Source organism: Drosophila albomicans, chromosome X (genome assembly GCF_009650485.2).
Source record: "Drosophila albomicans strain 15112-1751.03 chromosome X, ASM965048v2, whole genome shotgun sequence".
Classification (NCBI taxonomy): domain Eukaryota; kingdom Metazoa; phylum Arthropoda; class Insecta; order Diptera; family Drosophilidae; genus Drosophila; species Drosophila albomicans.
The window spans coordinates 2,635,109-2,654,918 of record NC_047627.2 but is presented as its reverse complement, the minus strand read 5'-3'; the positions used below and the strand labels follow the sequence as shown (position 1 = coordinate 2,654,918).

The 19,810-nt window shown below is 35.7% G+C and overlaps 1 protein-coding gene across 12 annotated transcripts in view; it reads left to right on the top strand.

Annotated features, from left to right (window-relative positions):
* LOC117572014 (potassium voltage-gated channel protein Shaker) overlaps positions 1-19,810 on the top strand; it is a 150,455-nt gene that overhangs the window by 116,007 nt on the left and 14,638 nt on the right. For 10 of the 12 annotated variants that reach the window (XM_034254590.2, XM_034254600.2, XM_034254634.2 and 7 more), the window contains exons 2-8: positions 11,768-11,891; positions 11,961-12,129; positions 12,466-12,562; positions 14,731-14,926; positions 15,034-15,155; positions 15,586-15,739; positions 16,743-16,914. In XM_034254590.2, the coding sequence (XP_034110481.1) occupies positions 11,768-11,891; positions 11,961-12,129; positions 12,466-12,562; positions 14,731-14,926; positions 15,034-15,155; positions 15,586-15,739; positions 16,743-16,914 (1,034 nt within the window). Of the gene's footprint in view, positions 1-11,767; positions 11,892-11,960; positions 12,130-12,465; positions 12,563-14,730; positions 14,927-15,033; positions 15,156-15,585; positions 15,746-16,742; positions 16,915-19,810 lie in introns of those variants that run through there. The other 2 variants (XM_034254677.2, XM_034254565.2) reach the window with 1 other exon arrangement.

Here is a 19,810-nt window from a genome sequence, read left to right as displayed (position 1 = left end):
GGAATTACTTCAACATTAAGCAAATAAGTTTAGCCAGAACATTTGAAAATTTAAAGCAAACACTGGAGCTCTCGTAATCGCATGGATGAGCGAATGAGTGAGTTAGTGGTTTCTGGAAAATTTCTGTATTTTCGTATGGTTGGCAATGGGTTTTTCTTTTTTGTACTTTTTGTTGGCCTTTAGCAGGTCGCTTGGTTACTTGGACTGTGTGCAAATTGCATAGCTCTGGACGCTCTCCTCTCCCTCTCCCTCTCTCTCTCTCTCTTTCTCTCTTATTCTCTCTGTCATTCTCTTTTCTCTATGACTGTGGCAGTGGCTGTGATGATGACTGTGGCTTTAGCGGTGGCTGTGTGACTGTGCAGCTGTGACTGTGGCTCTGGCATTTTTCGTGCCCTCTGCAATTTACTTTATAAATGTGTGACCTGCAGTTGCCAGGGCGCGAAATAAATGGTTGGAAATAGAGGATAAAATAGGGATATGTCAACTTCATGCTAGAAATAGAGAGATAGAATTAGAAGGCAACAATGACAATGGAATATGCAGATGCAGAGCAGAGTCCGTTGCTCAATTGGCCAGCATTAACATTGAGGATACACACGCACATAATGTACTATACAGAGTGAAAGAGAGAGAGATACAGAGAGAGAGACTTATACATGGCCAATTTGATGGCTGACAATGTGGCGTATGCGTAATGTGCCATCAATGACATTGACAGCAGTCACAAGCAGAGCAACAGCCAAAGAAACAGCAGCTGTTAACACCAGCAAAAGCAACAGCAACAACAGCCACAAGAGACAACAAGAACATCATCGTCATCATCATAAACATTTTTCGGTCTGGATTGAGACATAACAATATCCTTTGACAATATGCCCCATAATCATCTCAATGAAAATTGACATCCGTTTGACATTGATAATGAGATGTGTGGCATGTGAATTGCGACAGTATGTGTGTGTGTGTGTGTGTGTCCGTGTGTGTGTGTGGCAAGAGCACTTAGCTCGAGTGCAAATAAACTATTGAACCCAAAAGCCCCGACGCTCTGATTGAAGCACCCGCTAAAATGCTTCGACTTTCACTTTGTCCTCTCGTTGCCCCGTTGTCTGTCCGTCCGTCCGTCCGTCCGTCCGTCCGTCCGCCTGTCTGTTTGCCTGGTTGTCTGTCTGGCTGTCTGGCTGACTGGCAAGTCGAACAATTGCCGCATATTTCAACTTGCAACTTGACTTTTCAACCTTTTTCGCCATACCCTCGACTCAGACGACGCGACTCAAGCGAGGCAGTTGCAACTTGCAGTCGAATAGACATTCGTTTGCTTATTTTTTAATCCTATACAGGATATCTTCTAGTTTATCATATGCCTCGAATTGACGTGTTCTTACATGTTTCTGTTTTGTTGTGCTTTGCTTTGTTTTGTTTTGCTTTGCTTTGTATCGCAGCTGCTGTCATTGTTCTTGACTTTTGATCCTTGCTGGCAGCGACAGGCGACAAGCGACAAGCGACGTCAACGTCAGCAACATGAGCAACAAAGCCCCCAAACAATGGCGAACAGTAACACACACACACACAAACACACACATACGCACACCCACACACACACACACATGCACACTCATGTATGTGCTTATGTTTTGTGTTGTGTCTCGTTGACTGTCTGCTGCGCTTTGTGTTCGCTTTCACTCGCTTAACTCTGTCGCCTTTTGTTGTTTACATTCTTGTTACTTTTATTATGCTCACATGTGAGACAGAGAGGTAACGAGAGAGAGAACAAGAGACAGAGGCAAGCATTTACTATCATTCTCTCCCTCCTTCCGTCTTGTTCATTTTATTATTATTGCTGTTGCTGTTGCTGTTGCTTATGCTGTTGTTGTGCAAGCATCAAAATTAACACCGCATGTCAGGCGATAATGAGACTTGTCTGCTTCTATCACTCTCTCACTCTTCTCTCGTTCACTGGCTATCTCTGTCTCTGCTAATTTCAGGCCAATAGCCCAAAATGGCCGATGGCCAAGTAGTCAAATGACAATTGCTGAATTCCAATTGTCAATGCTTAGAAAATCAGCAGGGCAATTTCTCCATTATATATGTATATCTAATTCTATTAATTCAATCATTGCTGACACTGCAAATTAAGCAATAAAAAACTATTTCAATTCTCTTACTATAACAAAAAAAAACAAGGTCGAAAGCTAGTGTGATCGACTGTGAAATTCGCATTATTCCTTTTTTTATAATAGCAAAGCAGCACCGAAAAAATACTAAAAATAAAACTGTTTCTATATTTGGTATATCGATACAATATTACATTTGAAATACAGTATTATACTACAAAAACTCATTTACAATACTGAAAAATATACCTAATGCTAGATATATAATATTTGGTATATCGATGTAGAATTATACTCAAAATATACCACATTGTGGTAGTATTCTAAAATTATACTGAGTTAATATACTAAATAAATACTGAAAATATACATAAGCTTATATTTGGTATCTAGATATGGTATTACACTCAAAATATACAGCAGATATACTACACATATACGAACATATTGTCTCGCAGATCAAGAATATATAAACTTAATGGGGTCGAAGATGCTTCCTTCTGCCTGTTTCATGAATATTACCTAGCGGCACAAAGTTATAATACCCCTCTACACTATGAGTAGAAAAAAGAAAAAGTGGAATCCATAAAAGAATTCAGTTCTATCAATGCCATTTAGATAAATGTGAAATTAAACGGAAGAATGCAATTGACAATAAGCTCTTTATGCAGCTCAACTTCCACACGAATACACCATAAACCTTTGCGAATGCGATATGTAGAAGAGGATGCCAATAATTGGTTATGAAGCGAGACAAAAGCATAAAACGAACATTGACTTGCTTCAGTGGAACAAAAAAAAAAAACAACTACAAAATAAAAACAAAAAGGGTCAAGCTTTTGTTGAGGAGTACAGAAATGGTTATTGGACTGAATACTTTGACATTTATCGATCACAATAGAGCTATTGGAATGCAATCATTCAAATTCGTATTGTTGCTAACAATGCGCATTGACGATTAAATAACTAAATACATAAATACGATACTTACATATTGAGGCAAATTATTAAGATTTTATATTTATTATATGTTGTAATTTCGAAAATCAAATGTCAAATTCAAAGCGAAATTAAATTTTATAGTAATATATTCTACTTTTATATAGCAAAAATTTCTAAATTTTATACATTGCATTTATGCAAAAACAGATATTTTACATCACTTTTCAATTATTATTTTTCACTCCCAGAGCAGTCAATAAATTGTATTCATCATTTTATTTATTTCAAAAAGTTAAGCATAAATAAGTTAAATAATTCAATACTTAGCTATAATGTCTAAATAAAAGAAATAAGTGATATTATATATCTTGCATTTTTGCAAATCGAATGTCTCAATAATGCTTTGTAATTAGTCATTAAATGGCTATACGTAAGCTAACCAAATATCCATCTCAAATGAGTTAATTATTTATAAAGTCCGAAGTATGTCGAAATATATTCATTTATTTCAAAAGTTTAAAGATTAATAAGTTAAAAAAATGAATATAAATGTGGGAATACGTAAAACACGAATCGATATAAACTGGAAATGAAAACTATCACCAATATCAACTTTTGCTTAAACGATAAATCATAAAATGAAACATTGATCGATAATAGAGTGAAGAGTAGAGTAGACTTGAGGTTGTTAACTTAATAACATATGTTATTATTCATTAATCTAAATTAAAATTGTGATTCTTAATGACTTAAAGAGACTTACATAAATATGTTAATCACATTTTGCTGTTCATAGTTTCGTTAACTTTTTGGTGGTTGTTCAAACGTTTTTGTCAGCACTTGCAACTGTTGCCTTGAGATTCATCACGAATCGCTAAATTATGGATAGGTTCATTAATGCATTTATCAAGTTGTTGGCAGTTGTAAGCCGAAGTAATTTCGCAGACACATACACAGACAGAGATAGAGATAGAGATAGAGACAGAGAGAGAATATTGAACTAGGTATCCAATTAGCTTGGCATATTTATGCCAGCGCACTGCAATCACGCGCTGCCCTTAAGTGCAGGCAAAAGACGAGCGAGCAGCAGTTACATCACTTGAGTGAATCGCTGAAGTTGCCAAAATGATAAAATAACTAAAAGAACTGTAGTATAAGATGATTGCAAAGGAGAGAAGAGGGCGAAGGCAAAAGCCGACACTTGGACACGCTTCAGACTGTTCAGATAGTATTTTCCTTTCCTCTTTTTTTTTTATTTTGGTCAGTCATGCTCGTTGTTGTTCATTATTTGAACTCCTCCTCCGCTGTGTGTGTGTGTGTGTGTGTGTGTATGTGTGCACTTGCCTTCAGCTGAGTTGAAACTTCAATTTACTGTTTGGATAATAAACGAGCTGTGCTAAAGTTTCAACAAGGCGGCATAGCGGAACACATTTAAAATGCCTGGCGTGCTCTGGCTCTAACTCTGCCCCTTCTCTTTCTCTCTCTCTCTCTCTATCTCACTCTTTGTCGCTGTCTCTCGGTACGTGTGCCGCACAAGAGTTGCAACAGCAACAAGCGAGCGACGCTTGCATGTTGCCACCGCACACAATTTGAAAATGGCTGCCAAAAATAACAGGCCAACACAAATTGTGCACGCAAACTTGCGCTGGCCAAGGTCAGCTTCAAACTGAAGGACTCAAGGAAGAGAGAAATATTGCCAGCAGTTGGCAGTTGGCTTTAAACCACATTTGCATAATTCGTTCGCCCTCGTCTATTTTATTTTTTGGCCGTGATTCCAGCTGACTCACAGATTGATTGCAACGCTATCTTCAGCACCTCCCATGTGACTTCCACCTGCTTCTATCTACTATCTACTATCTACTATCTTCCATCTCCCCAATTCCCTTTCCTGTCTTTCTGCCTTGCATTTCTCGTTGCCTCGCCAAGTTTGTATTTTCCTTTTCTTGTGAATCCAATTGCATGCCACACGTACGAGTTTGCCGAATGAATTTGGGAACTCAACACGAGCATTACACTGCAAGAAAACTCTTTGTGGCAAAACGAAATACCAAATTAACTTGCCAACTATTCGCAAAAGTAATATGGAAAAATGTCATTTACAGCTAAACCAATTTCCATCCATTTCTTTTAACTTTATTTAAAAAGAATCTCTTTGAAATTAATTCAAAATAAAGTTCATATTCTATTTGTCTATGATATTGAAACAAAATTATTTTCATCTTTTATTTGAATTAACATAATAATAAATCTTAACAAAAAATGATATAAAATATTATACATAAAATTATTAAACATTCGCCCAACTTTGATATTAAACTGTTATTCTAAAGCTACGTTTTATATATTATTCTATGGCTAGCTTTAGTTTTAATAGTAAATTGCGATTAGATTACAAACTTTTGCTTAAGAATATCCCACACATAAATAATTTGGTCGCTTTAATAAATAAACAGCCAGCAATGCCGTCTTTTAACTCATTCTTAAATATTTTCTTAAGCTCATTGTTTTCTGCTTTTGTTTTCTGGTTTTTTTTTTTTGCCTGTTGTGTGCTCTCAGCGTATCACGAAAGCGATTTGCTGCAGCTGGTTGAATGCCACACGTGACGTCAGCTCACGTTACGATGCGGCTTCGCCACAAAACGACAATAGCTTTAACATTTAATGGACTCGACTCGACTTGGTCTCAACTGTCTGCTCAACATTTCATGCACTTTCCATTTAAGCTGAAAGCTGAAAGTCAAAACTTAAATTTGCAACTTGCCCCAACTTTCTCGTTGACTATGCAAAAGTTTACTTGATAACACTTGCAATAAAAGTAAAAATAAATGAAATTAATACTGAGTATTGCAAGTGCAAATCTATGCTAGTTTGATTTAAAGTCAGCAATGAAGTAGAGAAATCTTAAGGTTGGCCCCCAAAAGTGTGCTATAAAAATTACTAGACAGCTCAGCTGAGTTGGCCCCCATAAGTATGCTATTAAAATTAGTAGACAGCTGAACTGTGAACTGAACGCCTTGGGGTAAGCATTGAAATCGTATTTGTTACCATTTTGTGTCAATTTAAATGTTGATTAAGAACGAGAGAGAGAGATGAAGAGTGGAGCGAGAGGGAGATGGAGATGGAGATGGACAAACTCATTGAGACAGCTGGCAAGCAGTTCAAGGCTCTTGAGGCAAGTTGGTCAATTGATGTCACGTTGTTTGGCGTTGCTGCTGCTTCTGCTGTTGCTGCTGCATTTGCATTTAATTTTAAGCCATTAATTGGCCCCAGAGCTGAAAAAGTGTCGCAGCAGCAACATTGCTTGCGAAAGGATGCTTTGACGCTAGCCTAAAAATAGTCGAAGCGTCGAACGTGGCACGAGGCAGTTGATGCCGGCGGCGGGGGCTAGGCTGGGCTGGGCGGGGCTGAGGGGGGTAGAGGACTGGGTCGTTGCTTTGATTTTGCCGAGTGCGAGTGCGAATGCGAGAATACGAATGCGAGAGGCAAACTGCCTCGTTGCGTTGCCTTGACCGGCATGTATACAGACAAGAGCAGCGAACAAGATGTGTACAGAACGAAAGAAGGAAAGAACGAGCGAGAGCCAGAGAAAGAGAAAGAGAGAGAGAGAGAGATAGACGCACATGGCATGAAAAAACGATGAGTAAGAGATGGAAAGAGAGGCCAAGATGTGGCCCCATAAGATTTATGAGCTGATTTGCAGTAGAAGCGGCGACCTGCTTTGATTTGGATTTCAATTTGAATTTGGATTTGGATTTGAATTTGAGTTTGAATCTGAATTTGAATTGTGGCTTTGGCATTGCATTGAACTTCAGGCCCGAAGAGTCTTATGCAACAAACGCCAGCAGCAACGCAGCAGCAACTACCGGAAGTCCAACAACAAATACAAATACGACTAGAATGAATGAGTGTGTGTGTGTGTGTGTATGTCTGTATGTCTGTGTGAGTGAATGGAAGCCGGGCTTGTAAATAGGTCGCGTTTGCTGGCTGCACTGCAAAAGTTGCCTGCAACTGGCAAATGGCGCTGGATCTGGCACACAATGACGTCACGCGCACTCAGTTTCAGTTTGTGTGGTGCCGCTGACCTATATACACACACACACACACACGCACACACATAAAAGTAGGTGCAGCGAGTGCGAGACAGAGCGAGAGCGCAACAGCTGCATTGAGTCAGCGGTTGGTTGAGTGTGTGACATTTACATAGATAAACAGCGCACACACACATCCGAAAACACATCCGAAAAGCAGGCCGCCTTGTCTCTGTCTCCGTGAATGTGTGTTTTTCATTGACACACACACACTCACATACGCTCAGTTATGTACAGAGAGAAAGAGAAAGCGAAAGAGAGATAGAGATAGAGAGAAAGGCACAGTCAAGTGCTTGTTGTGTTGGCGTTTTGCATAAAACTTCAATTGTTTGTTGACATTTCGATGCAAATGCGGTGCAAGTGTATGCACACATAGTACATACACATAATATGGTATATAAATATACCATATGTACATACATATGCCTGACCATTTGCCGGATATGGATAATTATCCATATGCCCAGATGCTGCACATAAAAGCGCATTTCTATGCCAGTTTTCGATGCTGACGTCATGCGATAATAAAAATGAAGGGAAACGAGAGCATGAAAACGCGAATGGAGATTACATACCTGTATCTCCATTCGCATATGTGTGTGTGTGAAAGGAATGCAACATATAGTAATCTGCAAACTAACTAAGTTTCGCTTTTGACAAACAATTTGTCTCGCTTGGCATTTCAATTATGCACAAATGCATTTCGTTGCCCCGAGCCGGGCCTTCAATTATTTGGCAGTGTCTGCTAGGGCCAGGCTCACTTGTCCAGACCACACCAAACCTGAACAGAACAGAGCAGAGCAGAGCAGAGCAGATACGATAGCTCACCGTGTATCTGTGCGAGTCATCAAATATGCAATTATGTGGCCAAATATTAAGCCAGCCACGAGCGAGCGAGCGAGCGAAAGAGAGAGAGAGAGCGATTGGTAGTAGATTGCCTGAATTGGCCTGGCCTGGCCTGCCCTGGCTTGCCTGTCGTCCACTTACACGCTTAATTAAATGCCATGGCGCCAAAAACTAGGCAACATGCCATGCCACAAAATATGGACGACAACAGCAATAAAAAAAAAAAAAAAACATCTAGCGGGGGCGGCGATGCATCGAGAATAACAGCTGCACATTGTTGGCAACATCAGCGATAAGGGCAACACACACACTCACACACACACAGACACACAGAGAAAATGGTTTTTGGGCACATTGCCAGGCAGCGAGCGAGCAAGCGAGCGACGCCTTGCTCTATGGAATGCCGCCTTTTAATATATGTCTATGTGATTGTAATACAATTTCAATTACATGTGTAAACATATATTGCCTTCCTGTGGGTGGCCGACCTCCTCATTGTATGTGTGTGTGTGTGTGTGTGTGTGTGTGTGGCTGAGGCCAAAAACCATTTCAACTTTCAATGCGCATTTAATGGCTGAGCAAGAGAAAGGGGCTCTCATTGGTTTGGTTGGTTTGCCAAGAAATATAAAAATACCACACACTATTGAAATACTAAATACCACAGCATATACTATATATACACATACATATACACTAAATGGAAAATATCAAATATCAATTACAGCTCAGCTGAGCATTTGATTTGATTGTTGCATTATGCATCGCATGCATTTTGTATTGCATATCAAATTGATTTGAATAAAATCAAATTTATAGCAATCCAATTTAATGCAGCACACGTTCGCTCGCTGCTGTGCAATGCTGTGCACTTCCCCTCACCTCTTTTAGCTTACCTCATCTGGCTGTCTTCATAAGTTCTTAAAGCTGATGCTGTAGTTGCTTTGTATGTCAGTCCAATTGCGATTGCTTCGATTACGTTATTGTGATTAATTTGGCAGTGTTCTACGCTAAAAACACTTGAAGCACTTGCATTTAAAAAACATGAAAGCATTAGAAATTTTATACAATTAGAATTGCAAATATAGCATTGAGTATAAACAATTGCAATAAATGAATGTTAAATTACGATAAATGAACGTATTGATGGGACTATCGTAATAATTTAAACGGGCTGCAATAGTAGAAAAGTACATACGAGTGTGCTCGACTACGAAGTACTCGCAGTCTAGTTGCATTAAAACCAAAGCAGAGCGGTATTATTCTTAAAACATACCAAATAAATATGCTTAAAAAGAAAACACAAATATACCCAATGCTGTATTTGGTATTTCGATATACCATAGAGAAAAAATCTACCAGGGTATCATACCGAACAATACTAAAATATATCAAAGGCTATACTTGGTATATCAATATACTATTACATTCAAAATATGCCATAGAGGAAAATAGTCTATAAGTTTATTTCTTGAAAAACTTAATCTGCGAACAACAAAACGAAGTGCTGACAAAAAATTTTTTAGCTCTATCTCTTTTAATTTCTGAGATTTAAGTGTTCATAAAACCAAATAAATATACCCAAATTACAAAAATATACCGAAGGCTATATTTGACATATCTACACTGACGAGCAAAACTGTAACACGAGTTCGTTGTTGCAACTTCAAAGGTCTGTAACTTTTTTTCTAATGGACGGATTTTAAAAGTCTTAGTCTTGTTTTATTGGTTATATCATTTACTATTATTAAGCAAAATTTAAAGCAATTTGTTATCAGTTAAAGAAAATGACACGCCAAACTGTAAAAAAAGTCAAATGTTACAGTTTTGCACTCACAATGGCAAAACTTTGGTTTTTAACTCTAAAGCTAAGTTAACCGTTAATGTTTATTTGTTTACATTTTACTCGCTGAGTTTTGATATTTTAAAGCCTAATGGTAATTGAATTTGTAATGGCTAGTGAAAAAAATAAGATCATTCTTGATTTACTAGAAGGTAGTGAATCTGTTCGAAAAGTGGCTAAAAAATTCGGTGTTAGCCATATGACTGTGCAGCGACTAAAATAATACGGTCTAGGAAACTTTCCAATAAATCCAGGAGGCCGACTCAGAGTTTTGAGTGAACGTGACACACGCCACGTCGCTAACTTGCTAACAGGCAATCCTGATCTCACACCAATAAAAGCGGCGTCAATGCTTAATTTGAGTGCCAGTGCTTGGACAGTTAGCCGTAGCCTCAACAAATTGGGTCTAAAAGCTAAAAAAATGAAACAAAAAATTCAATTCTTACAAAAAGACACATAATGCTGCGTCAGAACTTTGCCGCAACATACACAAATTGGACATTAGCGGATTGGGATACTGTAAGTCATTGCTACCAGTGTCTAAAAAAGCAAAAAATTCCAAAATATTTTTGTTTCCAAGGTTATATGGTCGGATGAAACCAAAATTAATCGGTTCGAGTCAGATGGACGCTCCTGCTATTCGACTAGAGATCCTACGATCCAGTCACCAAGGAATGTGCGACAAACCGGCAAGCACGGTGGCGGTTCCATCATGGTTTGGGGGTGCATTCACTCAAATGGAGTTGGTCTCTTGGTGCTAATCGATGGAATTATGCGAAAGGAGCAATATCTAGCAATATTGCAAGAAAATCTTCCGGAAGTTATTGGGAATATGGGTCTTTCTGTCGAAAAATGCGTCTTTCACCAATACAACGATCCGAAGCACACGTCCATATTAGTTAAAAATTGGATTTCAAAACAGAAATTTCAATTTATGAAGTGGCCACCACAATCTCCCGATATGAATCCGATTGAAAACTTGTGGAGTCACGTAAAATCGCAGCTGGCGAAATATGCAGTTCCTCCAAGTGGAATGAAGAAGTTGTGGGAACGGACACAGGATGTATGGTATGCTATTCCCCGGAAATGGTACAACGGTATACCCAAAGTATGCCCGATCGCATAGAAGAGTTGGAAAAGTCCAAGGGGATGTGGACTCATTATTAAAAAATCATTAATACAAATATTTGTTAAAAAAATAACCAGAGTGCAAAACTGTAACATTTGACTTTTTTTACAGTTTGGCGTGTCATTTTCTTTAACTGATAACAAATTGCTTTAAATTAATAATAGTAAATGATATAACCAATAAAACAAGACTAAGACTTTTAAAATCCGTCCATTAGAAAAAAAGTTACAGACCTTTGAAGTTGCAACAACGAACTCGTGTTACAGTTTTGCTCGTCAGTGTATATACTATTACTTTCGTAATATACAATACATTAGAGAAAAAATATACCAGATTGCGAACCTAAGCAAATAACCTATTTTTTATCATATAAATATATTTCTTGAACAACTTAATTTGTGGATAACAATAAAAAGTGCTGACAAATACATCTTGCAGCATTTGAAATCTAAGTGCTCATAATACCGTTCTACGTACTCTATGGAAGTTGTTAGAATACAATAAATGAACTGAAGAGTGGCAGCTAATTTTCATATTATTTATAAATCTATACACAACATTCATTGTCCAGACAATGATTGTTTTGTCTTAACGTTCTGTCATTAATGTTTTTTAAGAAACTATTCTACTATAGTTGATTGTTCGTATATGTCCTTCAACTTCTTCTTCAGCATTTATACAGCTCCCTTTTCAATAAATACGAATTTCCCAACCAACTATTTTATAATCGTTTTAAACTCCAACGTTTTAGTTATTTTATGTCCATTTGAAGCATCAACGTATTAACGAATGAACATAATTTTTATTTGCAGGTCTTTGCCCAAATTGAGCAGTCAAGACGAAGAAGGGGGGGCTGGTCATGGCTTTGGTGGCGGACCACAACACTTTGAACCCATTCCTCACGATCATGATTTCTGCGAGAGAGTCGTTATAAATGTAAGTTTACAAAATGCACACTCACACACACGATTTAGGATCTACTTTGGAATGAATTTCAATTTGTAGGTAAGCGGGTTAAGGTTTGAGACACAACTACGTACGCTAAATCAATTCCCGGACACACTGCTTGGGGATCCAGCTCGGAGATTACGGTACTTTGACCCGCTTAGAAATGAATATTTTTTTGACCGTAGTCGTCCGAGCTTCGATGCGATTTTATACTATTATCAGAGTGGTAAGTGTCGCAGACTTCGCGCATTCGATAGAATATATACTATATGAAGATGAATAACTTGCTAATCTCTATAATGTTTCTCTTCTATTTTTCTATCCCCCCAAATATCCCCCGAACAAAACATTCCCGTCAATGCCCTCCTCAACCACATCAAAAAACCGAAAACGAAAACGAACAATTATAACTCTTGAACCACTTATTGTATATTCAATTTACATACTATCACACACACACATACACTTTCTCTCTCTCTCTCTCTCTCACACACTCACTCACCTGCTAAACTGGCACCACAACAACAACAACAACAACAATTTTGACACCTCTAATTCACAGGTGGCCGACTACGGAGACCGGTCAATGTCCCTTTAGACGTATTTAGTGAAGAAATAAAATTTTATGAATTAGGTGATCAAGCAATTAATAAATTCAGGTAAGCCTGTTGCCCACAATAAAACCTCCCAAAAACAAAACAAATTAAAAACGAAAAGAAATAACAACTCACAAAAATAATAACAAAAATAAACAAGAAAATACTACAAAACCAAAATACCAAAAACTAAATACTAACAAATGAAAACAAGTGAGACAGCTACAATCGAGTGTGCTCGACTGTGGCATACCCGCTACCCATTCTTCAAATATACCGAATTAATATACCAAAAATATGCGTAAATATACCAAATATGTATATGGTATATTTACATACTTAGTTTAATATACATAAATATACCAAATGATATGTTTAATAAATATACCAAATGATATGTTTGGTAAATATACCAAAGATTATATGTATATGGTATATTTACATACTTAGTTTAATATACATAAATATACCGAATGATATGTTTAATAAATATACCAAATGCTATATTTGGTATATTAACATACAAGTTTATTCAAAATATACCATAGAATACGAACGTTCAGGTAGCGGGTATAAAAAGTGCAGCAAGCGGCAAATTGGTTTTGCTTATTGGCAGCAGCGAATTATTTACATGAGGCATGCAACACGGCACCGACATTTGACCAGCGACTTGCACTCAGACACACACACACTCACACATATAGTTACGCAGACTAACACTAACAAACAAATAATTGAATTAACTCCGCAGTCGCAATAACTGCGAAGTTTTATCAACTTGGGTCCAAATGGATTCACTACACAAAAGGTTTTTAATTTCGAATTAAACTTCAAACCATAAGTAGAACTGTTTCAACTTTATTTTTTATTTAGAAACGGAATCATGTTTTTAATTAAGATTTCAAAGTATTTTTTTCGATTTAAATATACAAAAAAATAGACAAAAATTGATTAACAATAACTGTGAAATACCTCCTAAATGTTTTGATAAAAGCAAAAGTGTGGTATTACATTTATAATATACCAAATTAATAAAACCACGACGAAATATGAAAATATGCCAAGGCATATAATTGGTATATTGATATAGTAAAACATTCAAAATAAACAGTAGACTACAAAATATAGAAATTTGTCAACAAAAGGTAAAACATAGAACTATTTGTTAAATGATTTCTTAATTTTTTATTTGATCGCAACCAATTAACAATATCAATATGAGAGTGAAAGCACAATATTGTTAATCTTTCGGATTACAATCTGAGATATAAACAGTAAATAACAATGAAATGCGCATTAATTTTGTGTTCGATGCGACTTTAAAAAGTTAAATTTGCAAACTAGAATGCGATTGGAATGCACATTGTTGGAAAAACAAATATGAACAACATAGACGCCAGCCAGTTTATTATTATCCTTTGTCCGGCGGTCGTAAAAGCGCCATTCAGCTTGACAATTTCTGGCATTTATTGAGCGTGTTGAGCATTGAGCGCATTTTGTGGCTTTTCCCGGAAATGCAGTTGCATTCTTTGCATTCGTTTTCAAATAAAATGGGACAGAAGAGACAGACACGGACTTGGACACGGACACGGACACGGACTGTTGTTTTTGGACTTGTAACTCGCATCAATTGTTAATCACTTGACCACCAGCTTAAAATTTTGTTGGTACGGCAAATAAATGGGGGCACTGTGGCCGGCCGGAACCGTTCAAGCCAAAGATGTGGTGGTCACCCTTAAAGAGTTTGGAGTTCACGAGCCAACAATATAAAGAGTTGGCCAACATATATTTGCATATCATTTTGATTCAATTTCAATCTCAATCTCAATCTCAATCTGAATTTCAATTTATAAACTTTCAAATTTGCAACTACGAATTCACTATACAATTTTTTTTACTCTCTAACACAATTCTGCAAATGTAATTCACATAATTTATGTTATCGATTTTTTGTGTTGCATTTATCGATTACATGAATAATTCGATTACATAGCTTGTTCGCTTTGATACTATTCTCGGGCTGCCAAAATCGCTGCTTAGGGCTAAAAACAACAACAAATTAACCAAAATCAAAATCAAAACTTAATGCTTAAACACACACACACACACACAAACAACACACACATATTTAGACACACACATTCACACGCTGTTACATTAATGATTTAATGAACTATTTTGAATACGTTGCTCAGCCATTGAACTGTATGCTTGCTCTTTTATTCCAACAGAGAGGATGAAGGCTTTATTAAAGAGGAAGAAAGACCATTACCGGATAATGAGAAACAAAGAAAAGTCTGGCTGCTCTTTGAGTACCCAGAGAGCTCGCAAGCCGCCAGAGTTGTAGCCATAATTAGTGTATTTGTTATATTGCTATCAATTGTTATATTTTGTCTAGAAACATTACCCGAATTTAAGCATTACAAGGTGCGTAATTTCTTTATTCTATATTAATTTCACTTTTCGCCCTTTTGACTCGCAAAACGTGACTCGCATTCGTTTTCGAATTTCTCTTTGGCTTTCACATTTTACAGGTGTTCAATACAACAACAAATGGCACAAAAATCGAGGAAGACGAGGTGCCTGACATCACAGATCCTTTCTTCCTTATAGAAACGTTATGTATTATTTGGTTTACATTTGAACTAACTGTCAGGTATGTGAACAATCCAAACTCTGCTTTTGAAACTATTCTACTGTAGTATCTAGGTTAACGAACGTTTTAGAAAGTCTTTCTATCGACCGCCAGGAGGCGATGTAATGCTGTAAACATTACATTTCCGATAGCTCAATATTTCTCAATTCCATAGTCGATTAATTTTCGACTATAAATATATATAAACTTATGACTTGCTTAGCTTAAAATATAAATAGTACCATAACTATTGTTATATTGATAGAATATTTGTATATTTTCTTTTTTTTCTGTACCTTTCTTTTCTTTCTCTCTCCATCTCTTTCTCTTTCTCTCTTCCTCTCTTTGAATTTACGTTTCTCGTCTCTCTCTCTCTCTCTCTCTCTTTCTGTCTTTCTATATTCTACTCTATCTATCATGTCGCGATATTTTTTGTGTTGCGCCCGCGCAGGTTCCTCGCATGTCCGAACAAATTAAATTTCTGCAGGGATGTCATGAATGTTATCGACATAATCGCCATCATTCCGTACTTTATAACACTAGCGACTGTCGTTGCCGAAGAGGAGGATACGTTAAATCTTCCAAAAGCGCCAGTCAGTCCACAGGTATGAACTTTTTGTTTGGCCAAAACTGTAATGCTAATCACACGCACACACTCACACTCTCACATACACACATACACACACACACATTCCATTAACCTAACAACACACCTACGAATACACTGTAAGAAAATAGAACAAATATCATGAAAAAAATTAACAAATAATACACAAAACAAATTTTGTAGTCGAGTGTGATCGACTGTGAGATACCCGGCACGCGGTACGGGTACAACAAAAGCCCAGTTTTTTATCCGATTGAACAAATTTCGAATATTAAAATGCATGCAAATGACAAACAATATCATTACCAACCTATTACCATCGCTGGGGCCTTTTGAATTAAAGATAATGAACTCGACTTACGGACTCTTTAAAAGATTATTTCGTACTGTTTTATGTTGTTACCAAAACACCCTTGTGCCCTTTTGGGTACCGGGTATAATTACAGAATAACGTCGTCGCGATGTTTCTTTTTTTTGTTTTTGTTTTTTGTCTAAGTAACCAAAAATGCCTGCTTTGAGTTTTTGATAATCACGTTTTTTTAATGGATGTGATTCCTCGATTTGAGACTGAACATTGAGAGCTTTTGATTTATGATAGAGCAATGCTTTTGCCTATATAGTAAACTATATACATATACATATCTATATAAATATATACTTGATACTTGATCAACTTGATTTAAACGCTATCCTTAGTGCCTTTTCGTACTACTATCGTAACATCGTACTAAACACTTGCTACGAATCATTGTTGTATATTAACTAATCAACACACACACACACCAAGTATACACACTCACACACACTCAAAATAAATACATATATAAATATAAACCTAAATATACAAATATATTCAAAACAATACTCTACTACTATATATATAAAAATACACACGAACTAAATTAAAAGAAAACAAAAAAAAAAAAAAAACACTACATAAGTTGCATACATCAATCAATATACATAAAAATATATATATATAAATAATTATAAATTTTTAGGACAAGTCATCGAATCAGGCTATGTCCTTGGCAATATTACGAGTGATACGATTAGTTCGAGTATTTCGAATATTTAAGTTATCTAGGCATTCGAAGGGTTTACAAATATTAGGACGAACTCTGAAAGCCTCAATGCGGGAATTAGGTTTACTTATATTTTTCTTATTTATAGGTAAGTTACAACAACAAAACAGCCAACAACAACAACAAAAGAAACAATACAAAAGCAAATACCAAAAATCCTACCCAAAAAAAAACAAAAAAATCAAAAAAATCAAAGCACATCCCCACACAATATATTTACACCCACTCCCCGTTTCTCTCTCTGTATTTATCTAACTATCCAATTTACTTATGACCAACGAACGATCTACGACCCAAACGGACCTTCCAACTAATACTTTCCCCCACCTCCGTAACTCTGACAGACTGTCACACAGTTCCAAAATTCAATACTCGTACTTCTACTCACAACGTTAGCCAAAGAAGAAGAAAGAAAGACTTCTGCTTAAACTAAAACAAACAACTACTGCTAAAATGTAGATATACATTATATAATTTAAGTACATTTACAACCAGCACATTATTAAACGCTCACCATTTGTTTTAAAAACAACAACAACAACAATAACAACACTTTCCCGATATAAAAAAAAAAAGAATACTATATACTATATCCAATCCCCAAGCAAACAGAAAGTATTTCAAAAGTATTAAAGAACTACTACGTCAATTAAATGCTTTTTAACAATTATCATTTGTCATTTTAATTACCAAAACAAAACAAAAATACTCAATACTCAAGATTGTAATGATCCAAGACAGCAGAAGATCGTGAGCTAGGCCACAAGTATTAGCTAAAAATAACCGTAATCGTAACCGTATACGTATTTAATGTTAGTTATACAGAGTCTCTTACGTCTACATAATACTCAGAAGGAGAAGACGAATATCAATTTAACATATATTACTAAAACTATAAACTATATACTATACTTATACTATACCAACTACTACTTTAGTTACATAATACCGAGTAGCTTAGCTAGTTAAAAAACAAGATGCAGCCACACACTTAGAGGCGCCTCTAGAGCGTATAATCCTACCTACTAGACTACCTTATATGTGTATACTTAAACAACCAAAACCAAAAAAAAAATCAGTACGTATCAATACTACTCTTTACATACATATATACATATATATATGATGTTATTGTCGTCTATACTAATTAGAGATTAAGTAATACTACCTCTACTACTTACTACTTACCAAAAGAAAACCTGCCTCTAATTACAATACAAAAAAAAGAAAAAAAAAAAAAAAAAACAGCCACAGTATTTTTGTTGGTACTCGTATAACTTTTTCGGTTTATTGTTTTTCCTATTTTTTAATTTTTATTTTTGGTGTTTCTTTTTGTTTTTCTTTTGGTGGGTTCCCCGTTTGCGTCGGGAAAGAAGCAGAGATTTTTTTAGCTAGTCGGTAAATGAAGTAAACGTAAACGTAAACAGTATAAAATATATATACATCTATATGTGTGTATATATCGTACAAATATATAATATAAATAGAGAAATTTTTTAAACATTTTTGATCGTCTTTGGCTAGAGAACAAAATCAATGTCAATGTACTCGAATTTTAGTCTATTACTCCTGATATACTTTCGACAGTGTAAAAACACGTATAACAATGGTTTTTATAAACGCCCCTCGCTAAAGTCGTTGGCAATTTTAAGGTCCATACGTATTTTGTTGCAGTACGCTAGATACACACTATCTCTCTCTCTCTCTATCTCTCTTTCTCTGTCTCTTTTTTTTTATCAACTATATATATATATTCACAAAGTATTCTATAATTTTACACTTTTCACATTATCTTTATATTTTCCCAGTACTTTAATCTGTTCATATGACTTTTCACAACTTTCTTTGGCGTCTTTGCACACAACTTACGCACAAAATGCCTTAAAATTGGCAAGCTTCTTTGCGTTGAATTGTCCAAAACAACAACTACAACAACAACCAAAAAAAAAGATACTCGATAAAAATAATAATAATGAAAATAGTAATGTAGTGAAAAATAAACAGAAATGAAAATAGTACAAAGTTTTTGAAAAGCTTTAAAATACAAAAAAAAAAAAAAATACATATACTTTTAATATAAATACTTACCTATATATATATATATATATACATATTTTGTATTGTTGTTCAAGTTTTACCATAATCAAGTTGTTCGCATTACGTAACCGTAATCGTAACCGTAATCGTAATCGTAACCGTAATCGTAATCGTACTCGTATTTGTTATCGTAATTATCGTAAACGTAACTTCATCTACGTTGTTTTTGATGTCGTTTCTTTGGCTTTTAGTTTTTAGTTTGTTGTTATATCTGTTGAACTAATTACCTCTAACCAACAAAAAATATACATATATGTATATATGATATATACACTACTTAATCGAATCGAATCAGCGGTTTCTGAGTTCCATTCCGTTCCGTTCCGTTGCGTTGCATTGCGTTCAATTGAGTTTTGTGTTTCATTGTGTTGCGTTAAAAATTTTCTTGGGCTTTCCAAAAAAAAAAAAACAAAAAAACGCAGGAGGATGATAGTTAGTTAAGTTAACTAGCGCCTGCTAATGAACATACTAATACTATGTACGTTGTATATTGGTCGTAATGCACCAGCAAATAAATAATCGATACATGTAATTACCTAACTACTTATCAACTAAACTCATCTAGCCTAACTTTACAGAACCCCAAAAAAGGTGATCGTACAATCTAATCTATACTATCATATATATATTCTATTGTTTTTATGTGTATTATCGAGTGGAGATCTTTCTCGCCGGAAGAACTTGTTTCATTCCATTTCATTACGTTTCGATTTTGTTTCCATATACATATTATTTGCCTTGCTGTAGTGTAGTATATATATGTACATATATATGTATGTGTATATCTATATACGTATATATCAACTATATATCAACTACTAATACTATATATGAATAACGTATGTATATCGTATTGTACAAAGTATACTCAAAACTAGTTAGTTTCT